Here is a 16,513-nt window from a genome sequence, read left to right as displayed (position 1 = left end):
TTTGAACTGAAGTACACACAAATAAGGTACAAATGTAAATCAAGGACAACCACCACCCAATGAAGAACAAGATGTCCAATCCGTACAGTGTACTCTATATGCAAAACGCAGGCTGAGTTGTCTGTAATAAGGACCAAAACAGTCCAATAATAGGACTAACCCAATCCACAAGCAACATACGGTTTTCTCAAGGATAACACCTACCCAAGTTGCCTAAACAAGGGCTATCTACCTAGGAGAAGCACCCTCAAGTGTCGCTACTATTAAAACACAAGATATGACACCATGAAGAAATTTACCTATATTCGAAGTCAAATACCGACAACGTTAACACAACATTATTAACGTTAATTTTATGCGCTATTGTAAAGATTTAATAACTTATTGCTGCATTTATATTGACGTCAGTGAAATCCCTAATCACTAGTGAGCACCTACACTCTTGCCTAAAGTGGTATGTTGGATCTACAATCCCTCCCTCTTCTATATGTCACCTAGAAAATTCATTATGAACTAAAGTTTGATGACAACACCATAGAGATATTTGTTCCTACTCCTATTGCTATACTCTCTTTACTCTTACTAAACTCACTCTATAGCTAATCCCATACATGGAGTTTATGCTTTTCATAAATTCTCACATACCCTCTAAATATTCGAGGCTTTATAAAAGATTATGTAAAAACACATTATGATGTGAAGAAATTAGCTTATACAAATGTGACAAGTTTATGGCTCTTCACATATACCCAATCCACTTATCTTAATTAATTATCTCATTCTAAAAGCATGTTATCTTAGGCATATTAATGGGCATACCCTTATGTACCCATTACAGACTTTTCCATTAAGACTTCGTAATCGGCTCCTGCAAACCATAGGTGATGAAGACATTGACTCGAGCAACAGTGTTGTCTAGGTTCATGTCACCTCCTTCCTTGTTTATGACCCTTGATATCGAGTAAGGGGAGGTTAAGCAAACCACCAAACCACTCTTAATACTCGTATTCTTTACATTAGCATTTTTGCTTGAGTAGCCTTCAAGATGGAAAAGTTGACTAGCTAATATCCCTCTAGAGCACTAATCTTATAACTTAGCTACAATGGTGGCTTAAGTAGGACAGAGAAATAAACTTAAAATTCCACAAAAGTACTTGAGAATGCTAGCTTTGCATGCATCTATTTGTGGTTAAAAATCAGCCAGCTTCTTGTGCACAGCCAGCACGAGGGCAGCCAGTAGAGAAAGAGAGATCTTAGACAACAGCCCTCTGTACGGTCAGATCTGAGAAAAAGTCGATAGTCCTCTGTATGGCCGACGTAAGAGAGAGAAGGAATCAGCTTGCAGCCCACCTGTACAACCAGCGCACATGAGAAAGGGAGATGTCGGCAGTCGGCCAGGTACTCTCAAGCATTGAAGAGAGAGAAAGAGTTCAGCTACAGTCTAGTGTACGGCGAACACAAAGAGGAGGGAAAATAGTAGTCAGCCAAAGCTCTTCATGCCCATGCTCTCAAAAACAGCCCTCTCTTGCTTTTTAATAGAGTCAACCAGCTCTATCTTTACCTGTGCTTTTCCTTTTATGCCAAAAGTGGCCTGACTGATAAAAATAACTGCTTTTATGCTTTTCCGCTCTTGGCCAGCCTCTAGCTGCCATCAAAAGGTGGTAAACACCTACTCTAAGCCTAAGTCTAGTGACTCAGCCCATGGGGGGCTGAATGATCTAATCAATGAGCAAGCATTGCCTTAAATAGGCCTTGGGAGTCCTCATGGACTGGCCGACCTGCTGTTGGCCAGGGATAGGAGCACCCTAAAACCAAGGAGATTTGTGCATACAATGTACGCGAGCGTGAGCAGTAAAGTAGACACATAATTTCTCTTTTTAAGTATATTGTCTCAAAAGAAAATCCTACAAGGGCAATACTCTCAACACATAATTTTAGTTGAAAGAAAATATCTAAGTGCCATATTAAAAACATCATTTAGCCATTGTTCTAAATTTTAAAATTAACTTTGAAATTTAAAGGGTTTTTTCACTTTTTTAAAACTATGAACACCTTTTTCTATACAAGTCTCCTTGAATGTAATGCTATTATAATACCTTTATGCTATTTATAGTCGTTTTTAAAATTATTAATTTATTGTGTGCATATTTTTTTTTCACAATTTGTTAGCTACATGTTTATTTTAATAAATTTGTTAGGTACATGATTTTTTTCTCCACATTGAAGCTGGCCGCCGTAAGTGGTTTTCTTCTCTCTTTTGGCTGATGGCCACCTGTAGAGTGGTCGCCTGCTGGTTGTACAGCATCCGTACAACACCCGACACGTGTGGTTTAAGCTAGTGTTCTTCTCTCTCACAGTCCTGGCCGTGCAACGGGCAGATTTGGGGCTGATTTTGGGACTGTTTTGAGACAGTTTTGGACAAGTATTGGTACTGTTTTATCTTGGCTCTATATAGAGATTTGGGCATGAGCTGTGGAAAATCTAGTGTTATACGAACCCTCACCTTTGAGTTCTTGTAAAAGCTTCTACTAAATAAAGAAGTTTCTACAGGGGGCCTGCCGTTCCAGCTCAGCACAGTGTCTCTATATTTTTGTGGGTTCCTGATGTGTTTCATATTATGTTTGTATATTTGAAGTGTTTATCTTCTGTTCTGGGTCCCCGATCGATAACAGTGGTATCATAGCATAGGCTTTCTCAGAAGTAGAAGCTTCCTTCCAACAATGAGAAAGAGAAAAGGATCACAAGTGGGGACCACACTGACCCAACAGTTTTGCTATTGAGCATGGCCATCACAGATTTTATCCTCGAAGTCTGGAGTTGTCTTTCTGTCCCCGTGTTCAGCACTCTTTCCATATGGATATTGTGGGTTATAAATCAAGGCTACAGGCAAGTTATATGCAGATATATCTCAAGATATCTTATGGATATTGTAACATCTGGTGTGACGAGATATTTCATTTGGCTTCTTGACGAACCTGGTAAAGAAAAGCTAAGTATACTTTGAGTTTTGCAAAGTTGGTGCTTTCTGGCAATTTATTGTAAGAGTTTTTGGACACTTAACCCTTGTATGTCTGTCCAAGGAGAATTGTGTGTTGTTTGCCTTTTACTGTTTCACGTAAACATAATGGTTGAAAAGCTTGGTTTATATGGTTTTTGCAACTATTTGGCCCTCCTAGCTCTATTTCACATGATGGAACATATGCTTGGACACATGCACAGATTGATGAAAGCATCGACACAGGGTTCATGAAGTTGGCACAAGAAAAAGCACCAGTTTTGGTCAAAAGTAGGGAAAAGCAAAATAGTCAAATTGAGTTGACCGCGAGCCAAGGGCACCATGGGAAAGAGGAGATTGAGCCGAACCAAAAAGCTGCTTCAAGGCCAAAAAGCAAGGCTGCTTTTCCAAAAAAGCAACTTCAAGGCCAAAAAAGCTACTTCAAGGCTGCTTTTCCAAAAAGCAACTTCAAGGCCAAAAAGCAAGGCCCTTAAACTAGAAAATCATACATCAAGAACTTTGGCAAAATATGAGTAATATTTTATCATTATTAAAATATAAAAACAAAAAGACAAAAGCAAAGCTTGGTTAGAGCTTTTTGGCAAAAAGCAGACCTCAAGTATAAAAAGACACTTTGAGTCTCTCTCTTGGATCAAGTGCATAAAGTTATTGAGATCATCATCTTCATCATCTACCTTACCTCCGGCTACACCTCCTTGCCCCCGATCGCCGCCCAGGTCAGCCCGGCCAAAGCCGCCTCCGCCTAGCTCCGCCTCTATGCAGTCGCCGCCTCCGCCTCTCTGCGGCCTCCGCCTCTGCCCTACTCCGCCCAACCCTGCCCAATCTAGCCCAGCTCCATCGAGCTCCGCCACCGTTGCCATCGCCTATGCTGCTCCTTGCTCCCACTGCCCTATGCCGCCAATGCCACCCCCTTGCAGCAGCGTTGCCACATGTACACTTCAGCTTTTCGGCAAGAGATTGAACTCCTCATTCATAAATCCGCCCTTTGTTGGCACCAGCGTTGCCACGTGTACACTTTAGCTTTTCGGCAAGAGATTTGACTCCAGATTCAGCTTTCCGGCAAGAGATTTGACTCCCGATTCATAAATCCGCCATCGAGGTTAAGGGTTCCATTGCCAACCTGGTGTTTGCTTTTTCGAGAAGCTTCTTGAGGATCTTCCTACAAATTAGATATTGAGTTTTCTTGGACATCATTGAGATTTGGGATTTGATATTTGGACTTGGACTTGGACTTGGACTTGGACTTGGATTTGGGCTTGGACTTGGATTTGGATTTGTATTTGGACTTAGACTTAGACTTAGACTTAGACTTGGATTTGGATTTGGACTTGGATTTGGATCTTGTACGTGGATTTGGATTTTGGATCTGATACTAGCCCAGTGAGAGATACTTGTGGGTCATCCCCGTAGTGTGCTCCGCAACAGAGATCGTGTGCCTCGACATCGACATCTACATGGATATCCTTCATCGACATATTTGTTTGTTTTGTATTCATTGATTGTATTGATCCTAGCCAACGTGCCCGTGGATTGTTCCTAAATAAATTCTTGAAAGGGAGCGGGGCCTGTTCCCTACTCAATGTGGTGTACTGTGCAAGATTCCTAGAAAGAAGCAACAACAGGTACCAGGAAAGCTCCACAACAACTCAGCTACAAAAGTAACAGAACAAGCTGCCAGTACACTGTTCTTCTAGAAGAAAACAACCATGAAGATTGTGTTCTTCTAGAAGAAAACAACCATGAAGGTTGCGTCATGCTGCTCCAAATATCGGTGCCAAACCCAAATATAAACACAGTGTCGCAGGAATCCCTAGAAGCCTGTAGCTCCAAGAAGATAATACCCTCAAAAGAAAGTTTCCATCTGCTCCAACTCTATACCAAGAGTAGCCAAATGCTGTATAATAGTACCCTCCTCGAAGGTCGGCATCGCCAAATGTAAGAACTCAACTGCCCCCTCTGAAAATTGATGTCGAGACTCCACAGGCCCAACCAAATCCAAATCCCAATCCTTCAATCCCTAGACGTACCACTGTCCCCCAAGCACGGTCACGGACACACCTGACCACAATCCAGAATCCTCACACAAAGTAAGAGGAAGAGGAACATCCACTTAGTAGTAACTAAAGTAGTAGTAGCCTCTTCAATAGCATCACACAGCGTAGAAGTAGGCTCCTTCATAGAAGGCAAAGGGACCAGCAACACATCCTGGTTACTGGTAGACAAAGAAAGAATCGGAAGCGAAGCAATAGGAGACAAATTCCCCTCAGAAGGTATGAGCAAAGATAGCCCACTGTCTTCCTCAAAAACATTACCAGAGATATCATCCTGGCAAGGAGAAGTATGCACAGAAACTGAAGGCAAGGCAACAGGAGAAACAAACTCCTCATATGCAATGAGCAAAACTGGCCCACTATCCTTCACTGCAGGAACATCTCCAAAAGAAGTATCCATAAGATCACTTGCTGCAGAGCACCCAGAAGCAGAAAGCATCTGCCGATCATTGGCATCACCATACAGGAAGCAACTGCCACACATAGAAGGTAGAAGCATCATCAGGAGCATAGATGAAGTGTCGAAGAACCGAATCCAGACAATTCAGGAGGAGAAAGCCATAGATCTGTCCGTCAGTCTTCCTCCACCGACACACATCCTCAGCAGAGGCAGGGTCTAGCACGCACCGATTCTTGTACGAGAGAAACTCCATCAAACCATACTCCCCGAGAATAGAAGTAACCTACAACTTCCATGACTGAAAGTTACCACCATCCAACTTGTCTGCCTCATCTAGGAAATAACAAGAAAGTGATACGGGAGCCAAATCTGAAGCTATCATCATTGATCCAACCAATAGGACCAAACCTCATAAGATAAAACTGTCCAAATCAGAAAACGCTGGTGTAGGTCCCTTCCACCCACCAAAACGCAACCTTAAGAGGCTCAACAACACCCGAAAAATCTTCCCGTAGCAAAAAACACAGAAGCTTCTCTTGACTGTACCTCCAACCTTGAGGCCACCAGAAGAGGGAAGCAAAAAATGCTGATTTGATATAGGGAGAAAAGGCAACCACACAGGGCCTAGAAATATGCTGTAAGAGAGTGCAAGAGGCAAGAGTGCCATGAGGTTTGCAAGACTGGCTTCCGGATGGAGTTTGAGGAGCATTTCTGTTGCTCTACGGGACCGAGAGATTGGCCAAGTTGTTTGGGAAGGCAGAGTGGAGAATGGTATATACAAACTCTCAGAACTCCTCATTGAAAGGCTCTCAGATTGGTGACTTGTGGCACTTTCGGTTTGGCCACTTGAATGTGGATACACTGCGGCGAGCTTTTTAGGACCAGATGGTGGTTGGCTTGCCAGATGTTGGTAGCAGGCAGGGACGCTGTAGTTCTTGCATTCCTGGTAAGCAGCACACCGAATCTTTTCCGAAGCAGGCTTCCAGGCGGGCTTCGAAACCTTTGGAGTTGGTACACACTGACTTGTGTGGACCTATGTAGACACCATCCTTGGAAGGTTCTTTGTATTTCATGCTGCTTGTTGATGATTGTGGCAGATTCACTTGGGTTTATTTTCTTTCTCAGAAGGACCAAGCTTTTGCTCGGTTCAAGGAGTGGCATGTGATGGTGGAGAAAGAGTCTGGCTTGCAGATAAAGACTCTTAGGGCTGACAAAGGAGGAGAGTTTTCTTCCAATGCATTCGTGCGGTTTTGTGCGGAACATGGCATCAAGCGGGAGCGGGCCAATACAGGTTCGCCTTCAGAGAATGGAGCAGTTGAGCGTAAGACCAGGACTATCGTGGAGATGGCGAGGACGATACTGGAGCATCATGATCTTCCTCGTTCACTTTGGAGAGAGGCTGTGGCTACGGCTGTCCATATCCTCAACCGTGCTCTGACAACTTCAGTACGAACATGACTCCCTTTGAGGCATATTTTGGCAGGAAACCAGATGTCTCCCATTTCCGTGTGTTTGGGAGTGATGCATATGTTCACATTCCAAAGAAGCAAAGGGGAAGCTTGACTCAAAGTCCCAAAAGCTTGTTTTTGTGAAATATAACTCTCTTTCCAAGGGATACAGGTTGTATGATCCAGAGAGGAACGAGGTCGTCGTCAGCAGAGATGTGGTTTTTGATGAGCATGTTTCAGTTTCCGCTGTTGATGAGCTGCCACTTCTTAGAGACCCAGATGATTCTGATGATGATTCCCAGTCAATTGTTCCAGTTGAGGAGGTTGAGCCCGCGGCTGGAGATGAGCCCCCGCAGTAGCAGGAGGCTCCGCGTTCTGTTCGAGTACCCAAGTGGTTGTTAGACACTGTTCAGGAGTCAGGAGTTAGGAGCTTCCCTCAGAATGGACCACAGAGGATGGACCTCGAAGATCGCATAGAGCTCGAGACAAAAGTCATTCAGTGGAGCTCTTATAGGTAAACTATGCTTTGATGTCTCGTATCATGCAGGACAAAGAGCCCACTTCCGTAAAGGAAGCCCTTGCACAGGATACTTGGAGGAAAGCCATGCAGGTGGAACTAGATGCCATAGAGAAGAATAAAACTTCGGAGTTCGTTCTGAGGCCGTCAAAACAGTCTGTCATTGGTATCAAGTGGGTCTTTAAGACCAAGTATACGTCAAATGGATCGGTGGACAAACACAAAGCCAGACTTGTGGCTAAGGGTTATGCTCAACGGCCTCGCATCGACTATGAGAATACCTTTGCACCGACAGCGAGGATGACCACAATTCGGACCATTCTTGCCCTTGCTTCTTCTTAGCGGTGGCCCGTATTTCACATGGACGTGAAATCTGTGTTCCTTAATGGTGACCTGAAGGAGGAGGCGTATGTTGAGCAGCCTCCAGGTTTTGAGGTTCCAAGATCAAAGGGGCTAGTTTACAGGTTGCGGAAGGCCTTGTATGGTCTTAAGCACGCTCCCAAGGCTTGGAATCAAAAGATTGATTCCTTCTTTCTACGGACTGGATTTTAGAGATCAGTTGCAAATCCTAACTTATATCTCTTTCGAGAACGCGGCATGGTCACATTGATCATCCTTTATGTGGATGACCTCATTCTCACTAGCGGTCATGTGGAGCACATTGCAATGACGAAGGCTGCTTTGTCAAAGGAGTTTGAGATGACCAATCTAGGCTTACTCCACTTCTTCTTAGGATTGGAGATCTGGCAAACCCAGAGGGGGTTCTTTGTCTCTCAACAATGGTATGTCCATGAGTTGCTTGAGGCCTTAGGGATGGAGAACTGCAAGCCTATCACGTTACCGATGGGACCCGAACACGAAACTTACAATTAATGATCCTTGTGAGCCAGTTGATGCCTCACTGTACCAAAAGCTGGTTGGTTTATTGATTTGGTTGTTGAACACCAGATTGGACTTGAGCTTTCCTGTGGGGTTGTTGAGCTCATTTATGCAGACGTCGTTGAAGTCTCATTGGGACATAGGATTGCGGATCTTGCGGTATCTGCAGGATTGCAGACCTTGGACTCTTCTACGTCACTGGAGGTGAAACGAAGGACCGAGTTCAACTCCAAGGTTGGAGTGACTCAGATTGGGGAGGAGATCCACACACCAGGAAATCTACTTCAGGCTGCAGTTTTACCCTCAACTCAGGAGCTGTTTCATGGAGCAGCAAGAGGCAGCCAACTATTGCCTTGTCGTCTATAGACCCGCAGTACCGGGCTGCTTCTGGTGCTGCTTGCGAGATTGTGTGGCTGCATAAGTCAGTGTGTTCAAAAGACGAGCTGGACATATTATTATTTTGCGCATGTACAACTGGACAGGAGGTGCCTACCTCCAGCTTGGGAAGCAAGTTGGGGAAAAGGATAAAAGCAATTATTTTTAGCAGTCAGGCCACTATTGGCATAAACGGAAAAGCGCAGGGTAAAGATATGTCTCGCGCACTTCGGGAGCCTATTGGGCTGCAAAAATCTGCCCCTAAATCTCCACTAAAACATTGCCGAATCCCAGAATAATGATGAGGTTATCCATGTCCACGGCTGTGCACATGGCAGCATGGATGTGCGAGAAAAGCGTGGAGAACAAAAGCCTTGAACATGGATGTGCATACAGCAAGAGCCGAGTAAAAATCAAGGCTTATCCAGGCTGTTGGGGCAAAAAATCAGAGGCTAAACCTCATGGCATGTACTGCTTGATGCGCAAGGGTGAAGCCCTTCCGGTGGTCAGCTGTAAACCCTATGGCAGCCGGCATCCACACACTGGTTCCTTACTGCAGAAGGTGGCCAGGGCATGGACACCCAAGAGATGTTCATGTGCAGGCCAGAGACTGGGTATATCAGCAGCCGGAAGGGGGTTATCCTTGGATCACATCAGGCTGGACAGCTTAGGGCATGGCCATGTGATGGTTGGAGCAGCCAAGAACGTCCCTTCAGCAGGTGTGCACAGAGGGCTGATCAGGCCATCAGGCTGGTGGTCATCTGCAGATGGAGGCAGGCAAGGAGGGCGGCCAGAGGCAGCCCAGCCACAGTGCAGTCATGACACACCCACACGTGGACAGCCCCGGCCAAGTTATGCACAGGCTGACTAGCCTCTAGGTCTTGGTGTGCATGTGCAAGCACAGCCAGCCTCTACACACAGAAGTGCAGCCCGCAGGGCACCGCGAGTATGTCTGACAGAGGATAGCAATGCTTGATGTGACTATGGTCGCCGTGCTAGTGTGTGCAGGAAAGCCATCAGTGCGGACAGTGCGGGCACAGGTCTGGGCAGTGTGGGCAGGCCAGACAGAGCTTGGACATGTCGCATGGGCAGGCCAGATAGAGCCAGGATTGGTCGTATGGATGGGACCGGAGAGAAGGTGAAGGGCACATACAGGCTCGATGTGCAGACATGGATGTAGGGGGGCGTGTGGGAGAAGGAAAGCTAAAAGCGGCGTGAAGGTTAAAACAGGGAAAAGCGTGAGTTTTTTTTTTAAGCAAGGGCTAATAATGGCTAAAAGCTATTATTGCTATATATATCACCTAGGAGGCACTTATGAGGATTGGAGTACCCACGCAATAAGACAAGAGGCGTGCAAGAGAGGTCTAGATTGGCTAAGAACTTATAATTAATAACCTAGAGCTAATAATGACTAAAAGCTAACAAATAAATAAGAAAAGCTTATAAATATAACAAGGGTCAATAATAGCCAGGTTATTGCTATATAATTGACCTTGGGGGCACTTATGAGGATTGAGGTATCCACACGGTAGACAGGAGGGCTACCAAGGGCATGCGAGACCTCGTGGTGGCCATGGAGCTGCAAGGTGGGTGGTTCAGCCTAGTGGTGGTATGGGACGCTAGATTGGGGCCATCGGTACCAAGCAGGCTTGGCGACAATCTGACCTAAAGCTCGGAGGTGTGTCGTCCAAAGGACTCTACGATTGGGTGGTGAGTTGCAAGCCACAATCTATTGCGCAGCCATGACCTCGTGGCCATGGAGCTGCAAGGTGGGTGGTTCGGCCTAGTGGTGGTATGGGACGCTAGATTGGGGCCATCGGTACCACGCAGGCTCGGCGACAATCTCACCTCAAGCTCGGGGGTGTGTCGTCCAGAGGACTCTGCGATTGGGTGGTGAGTTGCAAGCCACAATCAATCACGCAGCCATGCATGCGTACGATGTCAGGTCTATGAAACCTCGGCGACAATCTGACCTCAAGCTCGGGGGTGTGTCGTCCAGAGGACTCTGCGATTGGGTGGTGAGTTGCAAGCCACAATCAATCGTGCAGCCATGCATGCGTACGATGTCAGGTCTATGAAACCTCGTTAGGGTTTCGGTTCTGGTCGGATGATCCTTAGTCATGGTCTAGGGAGACCTTACACTCCCAAGGTCTGAGTCCATTGAGGAACTCCCTCGATAATGAGGCACAATCCAACCGTATAGCCCAATAATCTAGCTAATGCATGCGTACGATGTCAAGTCTATGAAACCTCGTTAGGGTTTCGGTTCTTGGTCAAATGATCCTTGGGCATGGTCTAGGGACAACTTGTACTCCCAAGGTCTGAGTCCGCATCGAGGAACTCCCTCTATAGTGAGCCACAACCCAACCATATATCCCAATAATTGAGCTCACACTAAGTAAATTGTCCAACCTCATGCTAGCCTCGTTATGTCAAAACAGCAACATAACATAACCCCCCCTTGGGAGATGTAGTAGCATGCATCCATTCATCTTCAGCATTACTCCAACTAAGTAAACTGTCTGGCCTCATGCTAGCCTCATTGTTTTCAAACAACAAGACATAACATACCCCCCCTAGGAGTTGCAGTAGCATGCATCCATTCATCTTAAGGCATTACTCGAACTTCAAATCAATAAAGACAAAACAGCAAACTATTGTCCAAAGGCCACTATTTGTCTCTTCGGAGGTAGACGAGAAGAACATTATTTTGAATGCTGCCAGCTTGTGAGGAAAACGACCACTGCCCCGTACTTCTAATTAAAGAACATAAATGATCCTTGGTCATGCATGAACTGTTATATGGCACCACTCACACCAGACATACAATGAAGCAACTTGCCTAAGACCATCCAATTGTGTATCCAGTAGTAGGTATCTCAAGGGGCCTTAATCAAAGGAAAAACTACTTGATGAGCATCTTTGATTAAAAAAATTGGACTCCAATATCCTTTACATCTCAGGAGACTCATGCCTTCCTTTGGAAGGACAGCTATCATGTGTCCCAAGCATGAAGCATACATGTGCCATGCATGGAGGCATTCCAGTACTTTAGAAAGAGAGGCTGTTTGATACTTTTCACAACCAAAAACTAGAACATGACTAACCTTTGTCAACATGCTTTGGGGGGGGGGGGGGGGGGGGAGAGGGTGTGCGAGCTCATCAAAGATGAGAAAATGAAGTTGACAGCATAGAAGGAGCTTTGTATTCTAGCTAAGAGGATAGCTCTGCACAACACATGAGCAATAAAAAATACTTAGGAAGAGTACCTCCTTGAAAATATAATTATTTGAGAGTACCAATTAGGCCCATAATGGTGGTATATCCAGCATAGCTGTTACTTGATATGAGACAATACAAGAACCTGCTTGACTTCCAGTTCACTTATCCTTAGAAAGCCTAGGTGTTGAAAACTGCTCTCCCTGCTGATGCAGATCAACATGTGATACCGCGTCTGCATACACGTTCTGATATGCATGTGACAGATTGAACAGAAACTAGTTAGACCATGTCTTTACTCTCTCCAGAAAATGTCAAGCACCACACATCACCTGCACATAGGCACACCTGCGTAGACGCCTGTTGCAAAGCCCAAAAATCGGAAGACGAAACCTCCATGTTGGTACAGGCTGGATTGCAGTTCTGAGGAGCTACTGCTGTTGGCACTGGATAAGCCATGTTGAAATGAGGGGATGTAGTTTGAAGAGCTTGAAATGGTCTCCCTGCAATCCCGTGTGTGTAGTCCATCAATCCCATACCCAAACCCATACTCATGCCAGGATGTACCATTGGTAAACCAAGTCCAACAGAATGGACTGGGGCCATGTGAGCCAGCTGCATGTGTTGCATCCCAGGAGGAATGATCATCATGCCGCTTCTTGTGGACATCATCTGTATGAAAAAGGGAAATTATTGCAAAATTCAAGATGACGTTGAGGTCAGTGATGTGAAGACGCCACAATAGTACCTGCAATTGTAACTGAAGAGTCTTCAAATACTCAATTGCCTCATCCAATATAGAAGCCTTGTCTGTCTGTAGGTTCAAACATACTACATCTAAATCAAACCCCACTCCAGGCACTCACATGACAAAATAAGCTTAAGAATTAGTAAGAATAACTCTATTAGCAGTTAGACCTTGCTGGAGTTGGGAATGAGCTCCTGGAGGACCTTCAATTTCTCATTGATTCGATTGCGTCTCCTCTAAGAAACACACCAATCATTTACTGAATCATTTTTAACCTCCATAAAGCTTCCAGAGCACAAGGTTATGTGAAGAAAATATTTGGATGTTACCTTCTCAGACAAGTTATGGCTCTCTGCCACTCTGCTTCTCTTGGGAAGGTGTTTGCGTGGCTGACTTATCTCAGTAGAATCACCTTCAGCATCCTGCCAGATTGTCACCGTGGCATTAGATATAAGTGCATGCCAGCCCTACTCAACACGGACTCAGGTTAAGGCAGTATCAAGCACATCAAAGCCTCAAACTCATACCTCACTTTGGCAGTCATAGTCCTCCACTTTCTCTTTCCCCATGGAAGAAGTCTCCTTCACACTCACTTCTGCACTAGTCTGTGATCCCCCAGAACAACTTGGCATGACAACATCCGGCACCACCACACACGCATCAACATTCTTTTCTTGCCTTTCCCTCTCCTTGATGGGGGATGCTAGCCTAGCAGAGGTGCCTGCATTATCTTGTGCAGTGCATAAAAGCTCCCCATGGCTACCATTTGTGAAATGATTAGAAGGCCTCTTGATGTGATCCTCTTTGATATGGCAATAGCTGCTTCCTCTTGTGTATGACATTTGTGTTTGTGCATCCGATCCCTTCTTTGACACATTTGACTTGATCAAGTATGATGGTTCGCAAAGAGTTGAGACAGCAGCTGTGCTTCCGCTGAACTGCATCTTCTCCTTGTCTTTCTTGGGAGAAGTAGTGTTAGTGCTGGGAGAAGAAGAGGGCCGCATGCAGTTGATAGAATAGTTGTGCAAGGCTCCATGAACTGGCGACTTGTTAGGAAGTAACCCTATATTTGTGAATCTCGGCGGAAGCATTGAGGCATGGAGTGTTGAAGGTTCGCATTTCTCATGACTAGTCTGAGAAGGAGAATGTGATACAAGATAGGAGTTGCCATTACCTGGTGAGCTGCTAGACTGAGGGCATGGAGGCTGCTGCATTGCTGTCTTGACCTTGTTGAAAGTCTCTGCACCTGATTGTGTGACAAAACCGGAAGCCCGTCCTGCTCCCACTGCTAAAGCATCTTCAGCACTCTCTGATTTTGTAGAGGCACCAGTCCTACCACAATCACCCTTCTCCATGCCTGTGGGCACCATATCATTAACTCGTTTTGCATTTCCCAAGGTGGATGATAACTGCCCAAAAAGCTCTGAACAGTAAACTCGTTCCAAAGTATCCTCCAAAGGGTACTGAAGCCATGTGACCATCTCATCCTCAGCATGATCAGCATGACTACAGGCAGCGCCCTTGCTTTCTATGTGCAAACTCTCAACTCTCTGTGTTACTGTATTAAAGGCCTTTTCGTTGCCTGCCTCAGCCATTATATTTGTCATGTATATTAAGGTTCATCAACCATCGAGGGTCATCAATGCATGTGCTTTCTCATGTTGGAGAGAGTACAAGCAGAATTGGTTCCACCTAAGGTTCAGCTAAGGTGTGGCTACAGTGGAAAGTAGCAGCAAGAGTGCTGATTGACCTATATGAGTAATGAGGGTGCATGTGCATACACAAGGTATAAGATACATGATGAAGATATGATCTATGATGATGAAGATGGGTTCACTTGAATCAAAAGTCCACTGCATCAAGCATAATATAAAAGCATTTTATTTTGAGGTGCATTCACTGCACGGTGCACACACTATTGTATGTATGTATACCAGCAAAGTCCAATTGAGAAGACAGAATGGGACTCTGCAAGAGGCGTGTGCAAGCAACTGACCTAAGGGGAAAGGCTAATCAAGGCTACCCATACAGAGCCAAAGACCACCAACTAACTAGTAAAACCTTGAGCTTTGCTGGAGCAAGGAGATCGCATCATCAACACACAAAGCCACCCAAGGCCTACCCATCCACAACAGAAAGCCAAAAACTACCTACTAACTAGTAAAAATTTGAGCTTTGCTGGAGCAAGGAGAACGCATCATCAACACAAAAGCACCAGAAAAGCAAGAGAGAGAAAGCATACGAGGGAGAAAGAGGGGCAGGAACTGTACAGTGATGGTTCAACTCACCCGTACTCAAAAGTACGCCAAATACGGCCGACCCAATTCAATTGATTGGATTGGGTTGCTGAATCTCCAGTTCTGAGGTTGGGTTGATTTAGCAGGTTACTTGCACGCAGATGACATGGGGAGAAGGAGTTTGCTGTAGCAAAGAGAACGCATCATCAACACGATAGCTGCAGAGCACCAGAAAAGCAAGAGAGCGAAACATCATAAAGAGAGAGAGAGAGAGCATCAAAAAGCGACACAGAGAGAGAGAGAGAGAGAGAGGCGGGGGTAGGGGCATGCCACTGTACACTGTACAGTGGTGGGTTCAACGCACCCGTACTCAAAGGAACCCAAATACGACCGACCCGATTTAAGTGATTGAATCGGACCCAATACGGTTGATTGAAGTGGGTTGCTTTAAGGCCAGAAATGGCCAAATGACTAGGTGGGTGCGTAACTTGCATTCGCCTGTGCGAGGCAACACGGCGACAGAAGCATTTTGCACAGTGGCCCATTTCTACCGTCCCTTCACCGTCTCCGTTTCCGCGGCTCCGCTAAAACGGAGACGGGTTTGGCGGTACCGGCTGGTTTGGCGGCAGTTCAACGCGTCGTATAAGGGCAACCGTCCACGTGTCCTATCCCTTTGCGCCTCTGAAATTTGGGCCGTGCACGGCGCATCCAAAATTAAAAAATTAAAAAAACCTTTCAAGTCACGTGAAGCCACCTGTGGGCCCTCCTAGTCCGTTTTGTAACCGAACATTGTAGAATTTTTAAAATATATATATATTGGCATTCCTTGCTTTTTGATGGCGAGTCACGCCTGTTTTTTAGCATCTTGGCCGTAAAATACTTGCAAATTTTTAAATACACTGTGATTCAAAAGATCACAGTGACAACACTTGGACTATTAACCCATTTTAGGGTTAACAGGAGTTGCCACTATAATTCTACATCAAATAGCATACACAAAGACACCATGAAGCAACAATGTTCCGAATCTACAACTTGGACGAGCGTCTGAAAATGGTCCGATGGAATATTTATAGCGATTCTTGCTTCAAGAGCATGTGTTAATAAGCTATAATAGAATCCCTAGGAATGTACTTCACACATGTATTATGAGATTAAGCATTTCATAATCAATAGGCCACTTATGAGTCTTGGTCACCCGATTGACCACAGTTAAAGTGTGTGTGAACACTTATGGCCTTATACATAAGTCATTTTCTCTCATAATGCAACATACTCTCCCATTATGCAATTGAGTCTTGCTCTTGCTAATCCCCTCTCTAATCTTGTTCTCTAATGCATACTAGTGAGGGTGTGTGAGTTGTGTGAGGTGAGATGAGGGACGAGGACTCGTAGTCCAACGCAATAGTGTGATAACGCTCGTGAGAGACAGTGAGACGAAAACAGTTACCCAAGGATATGTGGAGTCCTTGAAGCGGTGTGCTCGAGCTCAGCCATTGGATAGAATTCTATTGATCGCCAGCATCGAGGATGAAGTTTCTACAATTTCCCTCTACTCGTGAATGTATATTCACTAGTAGATTCGAACTCATGGATGTTGAGCTAGGTACCTTCAAATTTTAG

At 45.2% G+C, this 16,513-nt stretch overlaps 1 protein-coding gene across 6 annotated transcripts; it reads right to left on the bottom strand.

Annotated features, from left to right (window-relative positions):
- Nucleotides 1-746: 746 nt before the first annotated feature.
- On the bottom strand, nt 747-15,375 carry LOC147614797 (uncharacterized). Of its 6 annotated transcripts, XR_015262990.1 has the most exons (8): nt 15,255-15,375; nt 13,181-15,108; nt 12,983-13,075; nt 12,824-12,889; nt 12,654-12,719; nt 12,254-12,577; nt 11,956-12,153; nt 747-1,350 (listed from the first exon to the last, which is right to left on the bottom strand). XR_015262990.1 is itself a non-coding variant. In XM_086780146.1 (7 exons), the coding sequence occupies exons 2-7, from the start codon at nt 14,258-14,260 to the stop codon at nt 12,067-12,069; spliced, it is 1,716 nt and encodes a 571-aa protein (XP_086636272.1). In that variant the 5' UTR covers nt 14,261-15,108; nt 15,255-15,330; the 3' UTR covers nt 11,869-12,066. The 6 variants fall into 6 exon arrangements, 3 of the variants coding, with proteins under 3 accessions (XP_086636272.1, XP_086636273.1, XP_086636274.1); XR_015262989.1 differs by lacking the exon at nt 15,255-15,375 and having other exon boundaries at nt 13,181-15,175; XR_015262988.1 differs by lacking the exon at nt 15,255-15,375 and having other exon boundaries at nt 973-1,350; nt 11,794-12,153; nt 13,181-15,175.
- Nucleotides 15,376-16,513: the final 1,138 nt, after the last annotated feature.

The sequence above is a fragment of the Cibotium barometz genome, chromosome 41, assembly GCF_041138505.1.
Source record: "Cibotium barometz isolate CiBa-2024 chromosome 41, ASM4113850v1, whole genome shotgun sequence".
NCBI classification, from domain to species: domain Eukaryota; kingdom Viridiplantae; phylum Streptophyta; class Polypodiopsida; order Cyatheales; family Cibotiaceae; genus Cibotium; species Cibotium barometz.
This window is presented reverse-complemented; position numbering and strand designations above follow the sequence as displayed.